This window comes from Aphelocoma coerulescens, chromosome 23 (assembly GCF_041296385.1).
Source record: "Aphelocoma coerulescens isolate FSJ_1873_10779 chromosome 23, UR_Acoe_1.0, whole genome shotgun sequence".
In the NCBI taxonomy this organism is placed as follows: domain Eukaryota; kingdom Metazoa; phylum Chordata; class Aves; order Passeriformes; family Corvidae; genus Aphelocoma; species Aphelocoma coerulescens.
Genome location: NC_091036.1, coordinates 6,921,920 through 6,935,793, shown reverse-complemented (window position 1 = coordinate 6,935,793; position 13,874 = coordinate 6,921,920). Strand labels below are relative to the sequence as shown.

Sequence of the window (13,874 nt, the reverse complement as noted above, 5' to 3'; positions counted from 1 at the left end):
ATTTGGAGTTTGGTGCTCAAGGAATGAAGTCAGAGTGCAGAACTGCTCCTCTGAGCCCAGGCCCCTCCCTGCAGCCCTCACTGCTCAGGACATGGATTTGTCAGGTGAGGGAGGCTTTGGGATGGCTCCCAGCACAGAACTCTGCCCTGGTGCTGGGATTTATCCCTGGGCTCCCAGGGAGCACCAGGCCCTGCCCAAGCAGCAGCAGAACAGTTCTGTATCCCGAGGCAATTCAGGGTAAATCCCTCAGCTCAGGGAGCTCCATGCAGCACTCCCAGGCAAATTGCCAAAGTCACACAAGTGGAAAAATTTAACAATCCAGCCCTGAGTTTCTATAAACTTGGAACTGTTGCACACACACACACCTGCCATTGTCCCACCTGTTGACACAACAAACACATCTTTCTTCAGAAGCAGCTACAGAGACTGACCTGTGACTCACCTCAGCCTCACACTCACTCCTGGGGACTCAGTTCCATTTAAATTACACAGTCCAATTAAACTTGTTGTGGAGTTAGAAACAATTATTGCAGCAAACCCCTTACCTAGACCCTGTGTCTGTCACTTCATGAAGGTGGCCTAGGTCAAGAAGCCAAAATTCAGCAAGAGCAGATCCAGGGTACAAAGAAGTGAGATCCAGGCAGCTCCTGCCTCATCACGCCAGGCACCTGCAGGGTCATTTCTGAACTACAAATAAAAGGATTTAAAAACAGAGAGAAGAGGTTAACCAAGAAGCTGGAGTGGGGAAGGGATCAGACAAGTTTGGGTTTGGGTGACAGGAGCTCAATTAGAGGATCACGAGTGAATTCAGTGGTGTCATAAACAGAAGAGACACAGATGGAACCCAGCCCAGCAGAGATTCTGTGCTAAAAAGGGTCTGTGCAACAGCAGGGACAGGGACAGATCAGGAGAGGAGAGGGCTGATTATCCCAACTGGTATTTAAATGAAACGTTAGTATTTGACTGGGTAAGTAGGAAGGAATTAAAATATTAACCTACACACAATTTAGAACTTATATCCTTTTTAAACACCACATTTAAATTGCTCTTTTTAAGCCTACACCATTCTTTATGGATAGATGAAAAAAAAAGACAGGGAGCACCAACAATAGAAACTCCAAAGGAGATGGAAAGATGGAGGGAAGGCCTGGCCCACCCCAAACCAGCAGAGGTCCTTTATCAGTCCTGGAGGCAGGAGATGGAAATAGGTGTGAGGGACGATAAGCAGTGACTCAGGTCCTGAGTGTATTTAAAGAACTTCTATTAGTGCTAAGATTAAAAGGCATTCAGAGGTCACTAAACCCGGGTGGAAGCAAGATTGGGATGATAAAGGAGGAGGCATTAAACCCTCGGGAGCTGCACCCCTGCAGGCTCTCCCGGGACATCCAGGGAAAATCCAAGTGAATGAGGATCAGCACGTTCCGAGTTGGGTCTGTGGCTCCACAAGCACCAAGCTCACCCAGATGGACTTTGTGAAGAAACAAAAGATTCAGCACAAAGGGAAGTGCAGAAGGAGCTGCTCTGAATCTCCCCTTCCAGCCAGGACCTAGAGCAGCCCTGCCTCAGTTTAAATCCTGCACAAGGGCAGGGAAGACTCATCAAATCTCCCATTTCACTGTGCACATCACAGCTACCACAGCTGCAACACAAAAAGAATTCAAAAGCATCTCCAGAGAACTTCAGACTTCAGAACTGAGCTGATTTCAGAAACACAGCTTGAGTTTTCACAAGAACTCCACAGCAGCAACCCAGCAAGTTTCCAGTGTGATTAAAAGGGGGTTGGAACTGGGTGACTTGTAAGGTCCCTTCCAACCCAAACCACTCCACGATTATGGAAAGGCAGGGAGCCCCCAGGATGCCTCAGATGAGCTCTCACACCACTACAGCTCCTTCTCTAAGTCAATCAAACCTGCTGTTCATTTCTTGCAGGGCCTTGAAACACCTCACTTGCTCTGACCAGCAATTTTCACAGCAAATACTGAGTTTAAGCTTCTCCATGCTCCCAGAGCACTGCCCAGGTAAGGCTGGTTGACTTCTGCTTTGCAAGAACTCAGCAGAAGCATCACTAATTAAAGGCTTTTCCTGCTCCCCCAGGCCAGTTAAAAGCCCCAATTTTTCCAGAGCCAGCACAGTGGATCAAACACTTTCTCATCTCTGAGCAGCCATTAACCCTGCACAAAACAAAGCTGATTAGCAAATGTAAATGTCCAGATAAAAACAGCCAACATCTGTTTAAATTTAGAAATTTATTTTGTTTAATCCACAAGCTTTATATAGCTTTAGTTAAAAAAACAAAAACAAAGAACAGTGAAAACATGACAATATCCAAAGTTCAGGTTCCTCTAAACTTTCAAAGAACACAGCTCTGAAAGTTGCTCAGACCATTCCGAAGAACCGTAACGAGACAAGATTTATGAAGGGGGCAACGACAGCTCACAAACAAAATTTATGGAACTGAAGGAATTACTTTTTTGTTTTCTGGGACTGCTGATCATGGAAACTGCCCTTTAAAAAAAGAACATAAAAATACAAATGAAATTCCAGTGTTCCAAATCAACATGTTACATCAATATAAACCCACAGTGTCCTGGTAAACAACATGCTTTCATTTATGTACCACTCTAAACTGCTATTCTTGATTGGCTTTAATGGAGACTATACAGGCAACAGTAGAAAGCATTAAAATAGAGATGTACTTCCTTGGAATTCTGCAGTGGTTTTACTCCTGGGCAAGCCTACAAACCACAAAGGTTAGTAGCATCATGTAAGTGATACAAAAGAAGTCAAATGAGACCCTCGCAAAATCTGCTCAAGGCTCTGCTGGATTTCAAAGAAACGAGGGAACTGACGGTCATGTTTCAAACCTCCAAAACAAATTCCTACTGCTTCTAAAAAGTCTCACTCTAAATGAAATTATGCTGCCAATGAAAGAATGTCACTAGTACACTGTGGACACCTTTTGTAATGTAAATCCATGCCCTTTGTACATGGTGAACCTCAACCTAGCAATTATTACAACAAATGTTATATTCTAAAGCTCAAACACATTTAGCAATTTGAAATTGAATTCTGAGTACAAACCAAATAAAATGTACATTATATCAAAGGGTTGGCCTAGGAGGGGGGGGACACCTGCGCCTTCCTCATGGACCTCAGGGCCTTCTCCCGCAGGTGCTTTTCTAGGTCATCCAGGTTGTCCTCGGGTTCACTTTCTGTCTCCTTCAAACAAACACAAAGACTTGCTTCAAACACGCCAGGCCCAGCCAGGCTGAGCCCTCCCAGCACTGAAATCCCCCCACAGAATCCCACACCCCATGTCCCACTTTGGAATTAGGGCTGTCACAACACCAGCACTGCAGTGCGCACCCACCCTGTCTGCTCACACTGGGCCTTCACAAAGTCCCAAATTCTTACCTTTTTGGGTTCTGTCTCTGCTTCCTGGTCTTCCTGTGCTGAGGTGGTGTCTGCTGCAGCCACAGCAGCAGGTGCTGCAGCCGCCGCCGCCTTCTCCTTCTTATGCTTTTTGTGTTTCTTGTGCTTTTTATCCTTTTTATGCTTCTTATCCTTCTTTTTCTTCTTCTTCTTGCCACCACCTTCTTGATCTGAATTCTGTAATAAATAATTCAATAGATGCTACAACTCATCTCTAAGGCTTTAAAATTCTCTGGCAAAGAATGGCACTGTCCCTGGGAAACACCTCAGAAGAAGAGGGGAAGGTAACAACCAACCTGTTCTCTTCCCACTGGGAGTAATCTCAGTTTGCACACTGAGCATAAATAAGCCCCCCTCACTTTGTAGATCATGAAACTCAGGTACACTCATGAAATGGGACAGACTTTTTTCCCAGAAGTCTTGATTTTCTGTAGAATAGCATTTTTTTCCAGATTTGGAGATGTTAAGCTTGAAAAAATTATGTTGCAAGTTGTTTTTAGAAGTTTTTAACTATGAAGAATGACCCCAAGCAGTTTTCCCCCCATGAATAACCCTTGGGCTGTTTATGACAGCAACCCTAGAACCCAAAGCAGTGCTGCTTTATGGGCAGACAAATACCCTGGCAGGTGATGGGCTCTGAGTTGGGCTCTTGGCCTTTTTTGCAGGTGACCAGTTTGCAGAAGGAGAGCGAGACCGAGCAGGAGATGCAGGTCCTTGGTGTTTTTTGGGAGCTGTCTCAGGTGACCCTGACGCAGATCGGGACGAGGACACGCGCCGGGGGCTGGGGGTGGAAGCCCTGAGGAACACAAGAGTCACAGTCAGAGGTGAGACACAAACCAATGGAATATTAACACAAGAACCAAATGAACACAAGTGCTTTAACTTGGTCAAGCTGTGCTGAAAGAATTTAATTGATTTAAAAAAATAAATAGATGAATTGCTTTGCTGATTTGTTAAAAAGGACAAAGCAATCCAATAGCAGAGTGGGTCCATAATGCAGAGGGATAATGCAGCCTGAAAAGCTGTTAAACAACCCTGCTGCTGCTCAGAACTGATTGCTGCCTTTCTGGTTTCACCAAGTTATAACCACAGTAACAGTCAGGAGAACAGCAATGCTGTTTTATTGTGCAAGGCTTTCCACTCAGCTCCATTTTCCTTCTGAAAACATTCATAAGCCAGCACCACACTTTTCACTGCTTGCTCAGAAAAGCAGCATCACACTAAAGATGAAAGTATTTAGAATGTTAGCAGTTTATCCTGAATGGCCTTATGGAATGGCCACTTATGGAAATATTTCTGAGCTAATGAGAAGTGTTGGTTCCCTTCCACCGTTGGGTTTGAAGACAAAGTTAGGTTTTCGTTAAAGCCACCAATTAAATAGAGGGCTTTGGGGAGAGCTCGTGGCAGCATTCCAGGGTCTTATAAAAAGGAGGGAAAGGGACTTTTTATGCAGGCAGGACAGGGAGAAATGGCTTCCACTGCCAGTGGGCAGGGACAGATGAGACACTGGGAAAAAAATGTTCCCTGTGTGGGTGGTGAGGCCGTGGCACAGGGTGCCCAGAGCAGCTGTGGCTGCCCCTGGATCCCTGGCAATGTCCAAGGCCAGGCTGGACATTGGGGCTTGGAGCAGCCTGGGACAGTGGAAGGTGTCCCTGCCCACAGCAGGGGATGGCACTGGATAATCTTTAAGTCCCTTCCAGTCTAAACCATTCTATTAGCTATTTTCAGTGCATTACAACTGAACAAAACCCCCTCCTAAAACCCAAACCCAGACAAGGAGGAGTTTTTTACTTTGTTTTCTTGGGTTCTGGCGTTCTGGACACCCTCCTGATGGGCCTGGTGCTGGGTGAGGGTGACTGCCTCCTCTGCGGCGACGCCGACGCTCCCCGGCGCGGCGGTGGAGGACTGGAGGAGGGGTGGGAAGCTCGAGGCCGTGGTGAAGGTGAATGCCTTTTGTTTTGTGGTGGAGAACGTGTTTCCCTGTTGGATCTGCTGGGAGGAGACCCCTTCCTGTGCTTGGAAGATATGGAAGGGGAGCGCCGTTTAGCACTAGGGGAGCTCCTCTGTTTTGGCGGCGGGGAGTGGGAGACTCTGCGCTTGGACTGGGGGGAAGGTGAGGCCCTTCTTTTGGGAGGGGGAGGAGGAGAAGCTGTTCTCCTCTTAGGAGGGGGAGATGGGGAATATCGCCTCTGGATCGGGGGGGAGTATCTCCGTGGAGAGGGAGAACGTCTGCGAGGGGGTGGTGATGGAGACCTGCAAAGAGAACAAACATTCAGGGGCCACCCAGGCATGGCAGTCAGTCAGCAGTGCCCTGCAGTTCACCCAAAGACAGGGAAAAGGACTCTAGAATTCTTTAAAGCTTCTCAAAATTTAAACCAGAATTCTTTAGAAGTTCTAGGAATATAAAATAAAACTCTTCAATTGCCCAGAAAGGTTGTGGCTGCCCCATCCCTGGAAGTGTCCAAAGCCAGGCTGGACAGGGTTTGGAGCAGCCTGGGACAGTGGAAGGTGTCCCTGCCCATGGCAGGGGTGGGATGGGCTTTAAGGTTCCTCCCAAGCCAAACCATCCCATGGTTCTGCAATTCTGATCCAGGATTTGCAGCAGCAACCCAACGACATCCAGGCCATGCACCCACCACACCCAACCTCACCGGCACAACCACAGCCCCCTCAGCTTCCCAGCCAAGGAACTGGGATCAGGGCCCTTTCCCCATGCCCAGTGGGAAGTCCCCAAGCCCAGAGCAGGCAGCTGATGGCCACAGCATGGTACCTTCGGCGAGGCGGGGACGGGGAGCGGCGGCGCCGGGGCGGGGGCGCCGGGGAAGGGGAGCGGCGCCGGCGCGCGGGGGGCGGCGAGGGGCTCCTCCTCCTCCTGCTGTGGAAAAACAGGGATTGATCAGGAAACCCCCAGCTGAGCCACGAGGTGCTTTGTGTTCTGCTTTCACTACACAAAATCAGCTCCTTCATGCACGGTAAAATGAAATTCTACTGGGAGCACTGATGGAAAAAATGTGCTTAAATCTTTCTGCAGAGTGTGACACGATGAGTGCCTGACTGTGATCGTGAGCCCACCACAGGTGTCTGACTGTCACCCTGAGCCCATCAGAAGTGTCTGACTGTGACCCTGAGTGCACCACAGCAGCCAGGACACAATTCCACATCTGAACAACCTGATCCATCACCACCTTGTAGCCAGAGAAAGGCCAAATGGTTGGAGTAATGGATGGATCACGTGCTGATTTTGCCTGGGGTAGAGTTAATTTTCTTCACAGTGTGAAACTGTGCTCCTGAAAACAGCTTTTATCTAGGGATCTGAAATCCAAAACTATTTATTTCTTGAAATGCAGTGAAAAAAAATCCACAGTGGTTGCTAAACTGCAGCTCTCTGGATTAAAATTGTTCACCAAACGAGCCATGTTCTGCTTTGCAGGGTTTACAACAGACTTCTGGAAGGGGGAATTCTAATCCAACACATACTTGCCTAGAATTTTAAAGGAGAGGAATATTGGAAAAGTGAAATATTCCTTGTTTTAAAAAAAAACAATTAAGATTAAATGCCTGCATAAGGGAAAAATGAGAGCAATTAAAAAGCAAAGAAGCTCATTTACATAAACTGAGATTTGATTTCAAATATGCTGGGTATTGTTCTCCAAGGCAATGAGACAATTTGTAGATAAGAGTTTGCTACAAAATACAATGTTCTTTTATGATCCAAAAAACCCCCAGCCTTCAAATGTACTAATTGTCCTAATTAAACATGTATTTATGCAATAGGCAGTAGGTGAATTCAGTGTGTTGCAAAACAAGATCAAAGCCTTTGAATCCCAACCTGTTTTCCATAGAAATGTTTGACAGGATCCATAATTAGGGAGGTCTGCATTTTTGAGGGAGTCATCCTTATCTCCTACATCATGATGTGTGCTGTGAGTATCTGCTAGTTAGGGCTTAATTACAGCCTGCTCAAGGGTCATTACATCCAATTAATAAACCCATCAAGCACCCAGCTTCCTGCACCTTTCTGTATTCCCAGATCAACACAGACCAAACAGTGTCACAAATAAAAAAGGCACTGCTGTTTTACTTATTGTCTGCTTCCAGTAGTTCCAAATATCTCATGAACTGAGGAATGAGAGTTTTGAAAACTCCAATCATCTGTGACCCAGATCAAGATCTTAATTACTTATTGTAAGTGTGCAGGAGGGTTTGAGTCAGTGGCAGCAGGAATCCAACACTGCTCACCCAAACCTGAGTGTCTGGAGCGAGGAGCCCCTGAGGAATGCAAGTGTTCAGCTGTTTTCAGGCATCAGTGAGATATAATAACATCAGTTATTGATGTCACAGGCTGATGTGAATTAACAAGGAATGAGCAGTGAAGGACACAGAGCAGGTGGTGTTCCTGCTCTTTTTTTTTGGCAAGTGAAGTGGTTCCAGATCCAACACATTAAGGAGCACATCAGTCTGAGTTTCCCTCACCATGAGTGTGCAAGTCTAAAGGACAAAGGATGGCAAATGCTTATCCATGCCAAAATAAATGACAGCCTGTTTAAGAGATGAATTTCTAACCAACCTTTTCATCACTGGCGATTGCCACCTCTTTTCCATCTGCATCCTGAGAGCAGTGGAGGGGAAACAAAACAAAACAGATCTATCTGCCATGGGTCTGAGGCAAAAATGAACACGTTCAGAGAAAGGTCAGAGCAATTTTTACCAAATGAGTGTAACAGGAAGGACATCTTGAAACAAGATTGGGCCAAGTGGGCACGACTTGATGTGTATTTGGTGAGAGGTGCAGAGAGATAAACATTAAATAGCAGGAAAGGATGAGTTAAGTTCAAGCAGTTACCGAGGGGAGGATTCCTTCTGCCGCTTGCGGGGCGAGGGCGAGGGGCTGCGCGAGTGCGAGTGGCGGCGGCGCCTGCCCACCTCCCCGTTCTTCACGTTCGACCTCTTGGGCCTCTCCTCTTCTGAGGAAGATGAAGAACCAGAATCTGCAAACGTAGAAGAATCACTCTCTGGAAAATGCTCCTTGTGACACTGATCAGTTGCTGACAGGGTAATGCTGACAGGGTAAAACCAACCTCCTCTCCCATACAACAAGAACCCAATGTTTAAAAGCAGATCAACTGAAAGTGTTGGCTGAAGCCAAGTGATACATCAATCTACCAGAGCTGGGTAAAAATACTTGCAGCGATCTAACTGTCCCCATAAAACCTGGCTAGACAGGTAACTTAAAAGGTGAACTGCAGCTGCTTTTTGAAACTATGTGGACAAAAATACCCAGGTGAATTTTCTGATCTCAAGCATTAAAGAATCCAAAATAAGGACAGATGAAGTAATCCACAGCACACAGTATTTGTGTGTGATGTTAAGAGTTTACAAGCGCAACTTTTAAAGATGCAAACCCATTAACAAAAGATGTAATAACCTTTAAAAGTCATACTTTTATTCTTCCTGAGCAATAATTAAAGTGACCTCATTATGAGTGGCAAATCTGTAATTAAATTTACAACAGCACTGCAGAGCACACAGCAAATAGTTTTAATCTATATTTGAACTTAACTACTTCCTGCAAAAGTAAACTACAACCCCATTTTAGGGAATTCCTCTCCCCCATACCAGATGAAGACTGTTGATTTTGCCTCCTGTACTGGCGCCTCTGTTGGACAGAATCGGCTGCAGCCATTTTGCCTCCTTTGTCTTCTTCTGAAAGGACACACAAGGACAGGGCACTTAAACCAAGGATATAGATTTGTCTTATTCAGGCAGAAGCGAAGTTATGGACAGCAGACCACCACGTATGGGGCATTCCCCCACTCAGATCTTAGGATGACATAAGGCTGGAACACACTTTGGCTGAGTTTTTATTCCCAGCTATCTTGGATAGAATGAGGCAGTAGGAGTGATCATCTTTAGAGTTCTGGAAACTCCTGCTGTCAATGCCAGACTTCCAGGAGGGCTCAGCCCTTCACTGCCCTTTATTATCAAGTATTTTTGACTAAAAGCCCCACCCAGGAGCACAGCTGGAAAGCCAGAGCTGTACCTGATTCCGACAGTTCCGCTTTCCTGGGTTTGGGTGCCGGCGAAGGAGATTCTCTTTTCTCAGTACTCTTATGCTTGGGTGCTACAAGACAAAATGAAATCCCTCAGCTGCAATTCATGCCATTCCATGCGCTCTTCTGCCCCTACAAACCGCACACACCATCTTTGAGGGAACCAAAGCCCAGAACGGGCCATGAGCACCGATGGCTTCGCTCACCTGAAGCCCTGCTGGGTGAGACGGAGCCGCGGCTTTTCCGGGTGCGGTTGGACTGCTGGGGGGTGGGCGAGCGGCGGGGCTTGGGCGGGGGGCTGGCGGGGGGCGAGGGCCGGTGGCGGCGCCGGGGGGGGCTGGCCGAGGGGGACAGGCGGCGCGTTTTGCGGGGGGGGCTGGACACGGGTCTCTTGGGAGGCTTCTTTGGTGGAGAGCGGGAACGCGACGAGGACGAGGAGGAGCTGCTGCCGGACAGCGAGGCCGAGGAGCGTCTTCTCCTGCAAAGCAAAGCCCACGTCAGGTCCTGCCTGGCCACAGCGGGGAACATTTCAGCACAAAGAACAAAGAACTGCGGTTGTTTGCAAGCACAGACACTGAGCCACAGACAACAGCACTTCCCAAACATGGTGGACTGCCTGCAACCCTTGGTTTGGAGAAGAGGAGGATAACGACCAATCTTTCACAGTTATTCTTAAACTACAGTAGTGAGCTAAAAATTGTTAGTGTCACCTTCACTGGCTTTCTGTCAATCTACAGGCTACAGCTAAGCCTTTTCCCTGGAAACAATTAGTTTTGGTTGGGCTCTCTAACTTCTGGGTGGTTAAGAGAATTCTCTGTGTTAGCACGTGTGACTTAATGATCTCCAGAGCAGATGTGGGTAAGAGTTTAGTGTGCAAGCACACTAAAATGTTTTACACCAGGAGGTGAAAATTTCAGACAACTTAACAACTTAACAATTCAGACTCGATCTATCCATCCTTATGTTTTAGTCTTTCATCTTTACTTTGCAATTTTAAAAGGTAGGGCCTCAGAATTCTGCGGCAAAATTTGTGGCAAGTTCTGTTGCAATTGTGTACCTGCAGAATCCACCTTTGGCTGCAGAATTCCTGAGAACCTGGAAAAAAGAAACCCTACCTTGAGTGAGATAAACATTTGCTGAAAGGGAGCTCTTGTACATCTTGCAACATACATGTTTGATACTTTTCACAGTTTTCCCAGTAACTGTGTGAAATGAACATATTGACAAACTCAGGAAATAGTCATCACTTTGTCACAGAAAGGAAGAGAAGTGCTCCTTCCTCAAAAACAACTGCTGTACACAAGAAGCATCACTTTGGTTCTCCTCCTATGAAGAGGATAAGAATCTGTTCTCTCCCCATGAAGACAAATGTCTTATTTTGACATTGCCAAAAGCACATCATTTACTTTGCAAGGCAGCTAAGAGTTTTGCCTCTAGAACAATTCTTATGCTGTGAAAAATGACTTTCAACACCAAAGGGCAAAACTTGAAGAATTTTAAGTATGAGAACATGAAGAAGAAACATACTTCAAGTCCAAATTTAATTTTACGTGATAGAAATACAAGTCATAATTAAAAATTCCCAATGAGTAAAATTCAATTACTTGTTCTCATTTTTTTTCCCCAGGCAGGAAAGAAAAGCATGAAGACTTAAGTAAAAAAGCCCTAAGAGATGTCATGTCAGTCTGTGCTGGGAGCTACCCAGAGCCATTTGAAGAAGTAACAGCTCTGAAATTGCCACTTTTCAAAAAGGAGGAATTCTCATCACTATCCTAACTCAGAAGAAATCATTTCACAGCTACAACTGTATTCCCCCACAACACACTCGGGAAATGTGACACCGCAGTTTTTCCATCACTCTAATCACACACCTGCCAGTGCTAAGGTGAGGTGAACGAGGTAATTTTGCTAACACAGCTACAGTTCCCTTTTAACTTTCCAGGTTTAGCACTTCCAGCTGTCTCAAAAAGCAGGGCTCTTACCGCCTCACGGGGGATCTGCTCCTCCTGTGCCTGGGTGGGGGAGGCATTCTCCGGGGCGGGCTCCTCCTGCGCGGGGACGGCCGGCGCCGGGGGCTGGGTCTCCTTCTAGGGGAGTAAGACCTGTCACAATCAGAAATTCCAATGAAAAGCAACTATCTAACTTTCAAAATTGAGGAAATGTATCCTCGGGGCACTGAGTGCAGAGTTGCTTTTCTCCAAGTGCATCATGTTAAGGTTGTATTTAGATGAGGATGTGAGATGTACTATCAGGCACAATCAAGGCTTTGAAGTTTAACAACATCTCTCTATTAAGCAGTGAAATACTAAAAAAAAAAAGGAGGAAAAAGGAGTGTTTTACAGCATTTTCAGCATCAAACTCATGACCTAAAGAAAGGCTACACAATTCCCACTATCAATATTAAGCAGCCCAATTCCTTCTGCAGTCAACGCTGGTCACCATGAGCATCTTCTCACGAATCAGTACAAACAAAACACTCCCAAACACATTTATGCACCAAGTGCATCTTTCTTATTTGGCCCAAAACATCCACACCTCTAAAAACACCTCTACAAACATCACCAACCAGGAACACTAAGTGGCACCTTCAGCAGAAAATATTCTCAACCTTCACCATCAGCACTGGAAGCCCTACCTTGACCGTGATCTGTGGCGCCTTCTGGGTCGAGAATGAGATGGAGAACGGGATCGGGATCTTGACCTGGACTTGGACCGAGATGGGGATCTCTGACGAGTCTTCTCCTTCTCCTTCTCTCTCTCCTTCTTTGAATTACGTTCTGGTGAAGTTTCCTTAGTCTCTGGTACAGGAGGTTCAGGTTTAGGAGCTTTTGGGATATCACTGTTAAAAAGAAGGACTTTATTTGTAAGCACATACAAACCACAGCCTGTAGAGTAACATTTTAGAAGCTGCCAAGATATTCCTCTACAACAAACATTCTCCTGCCCATCCTCTGACAAGATGCTCCAGGCCTGTGAAAAGAGTTACAATTTGGTACAATGATTCAAAGAGAAGAGTAAGTAACATAGAGGCTACATGATGACAACTTGCTGGAAGACAAGATGACATTGTCACAAGTGACAATGACGACCAGGACAATGAAATCACAGTGGCAGCAAACCACACTGCCCTTAGAATTCTACACAGGACAAAGAAACCTCACTGAAGATTATTAAATAAATGCTTTGGCTGTTGCAGGGGCACAGGGAGGAGCAGGCATCGCCCAAGCCAAGCCCCAATCAGGTACTAGGATAACGATTCCATTTTTTAAAGGCAATATATGGTTCTACACACGGAGTTCTCACCTGTTTGAAGTTGCCTCTTGTACAACAGTCTCCTTTGGTTTCACGGAGGGTTCTGGCTCAGGAGTGGCCTCTTTCTTCTCGGGGGCAGGGGTGGCACTGCGGCTCTTGGTCCGGTGGTGGGGGGAGCGGGAGTGGCTGCGCTTCCGCTCGCGGCGCACCGGCGACGACCTCCGCCGAGGGGACGGAGAGCGGGACTTGCGTCTGGGGGGAGAGGGGCACTTACAGCTCAGGGACAGGCAGCAGCTGGAAGCCCTCTGCAGTCAGGGACACTCAGCACTGTCTGCAGCATTTAAAGCACACACAGGACTGCACTTTCTGCTGCTAACTGACAGACAAATTAAGATGTCAAACAAAAAAAACCCAACCCCTCAAAACTAACAAAGCCTGGAACGGATAAACCACTAAAAACAACACCCCTGTCAAAGCTGCTCTGGTTTACTTGCAATTCCTGCTCAGCAGTAGGTCAGGCCAGCCTGCTACAATAGCTAAGAGGGGTATTTCCACAGCTCAATTAATTTTACTCTGCCACGTGTCCTCCCTCTGTTCTCTACAGTGTTCCTGATACGCTGCCTGTGCATTTTCATTACCTTCTTGGACTCCTGGATCTGTCTCTTTTCTCTCTGTTGTCTTTGTCTTCCTTATCTCTCTTCTCTTTGTCTTCATCTTGTTTCTTCATGGAAGCCAGTTTCTCCTGCTCTATCTGTGCAACCAAATATCAGCACTTAACTCAGAGGCAGCACAAAGACCTTATCAAATATGCATGTCCAACACCAGCAAATATCTGCTTCAGGACTGGAACATTTTGCCCAGACAGCAGAGTTCTGGTGATCCCAAAATGTCTACTGCAACAGCCACCAATTCTGCTCACAACCCACCCACAATTCCATTTAAAAAAATCCTACCTGTCGCTGTTTTATTTCTTCTTTCTTCAGTTCCAGAAATGCAGTTGGAATACCAGCAATGTTTTCTTGTGCACTTAATAGCAGTGGCCACAGTTCTCCCATGAACTCCCTAGCATTTTTCCCATTCAAAAAACCAGTCAGGTTGATTTGCATCATTTTGGAATCTGGGTTCTGCAAAGAGATATGA

The 13,874-nt window shown here is 46.3% G+C and overlaps 1 protein-coding gene across 12 annotated transcripts in view; it reads right to left on the bottom strand.

Annotated features, from left to right (window-relative positions):
* Nucleotides 1-2,231: 2,231 nt before the first annotated feature.
* SRRM1 (serine and arginine repetitive matrix 1) overlaps nt 2,232-13,874 on the bottom strand; it is a 17,191-nt gene continuing 5,548 nt past the window's right edge. For 3 of the 12 annotated variants that reach the window (XM_069035930.1, XM_069035931.1, XM_069035933.1), the window contains 14 exons: nt 13,688-13,874; nt 13,373-13,485; nt 12,786-12,986; nt 12,118-12,321; nt 11,465-11,584; nt 9,689-9,960; nt 9,473-9,553; nt 9,049-9,135; nt 8,276-8,420; nt 6,203-6,307; nt 5,224-5,685; nt 4,051-4,228; nt 3,415-3,609; nt 2,232-3,219 (listed from right to left, as the gene is read on the bottom strand). The exon at nt 13,688-13,874 is cut by the window's right edge. In XM_069035930.1, the coding sequence (XP_068892031.1) occupies nt 3,115-3,219; nt 3,415-3,609; nt 4,051-4,228; nt 5,224-5,685; nt 6,203-6,307; nt 8,276-8,420; nt 9,049-9,135; nt 9,473-9,553; nt 9,689-9,960; nt 11,465-11,584; nt 12,118-12,321; nt 12,786-12,986; nt 13,373-13,485; nt 13,688-13,843 (2,424 nt within the window). In that variant the 5' untranslated portion in view covers nt 13,844-13,874 and the 3' untranslated portion in view covers nt 2,232-3,114. The remainder of the gene's footprint in view (nt 3,220-3,414; nt 3,610-4,050; nt 4,229-5,223; nt 5,686-6,202; nt 6,308-8,275; nt 8,421-9,048; nt 9,136-9,472; nt 9,554-9,688; nt 9,961-11,464; nt 11,585-12,117; nt 12,322-12,785; nt 12,987-13,372; nt 13,486-13,687) is intronic. The other 9 variants (XM_069035924.1, XM_069035934.1, XM_069035925.1 and 6 more) reach the window with 8 other exon arrangements.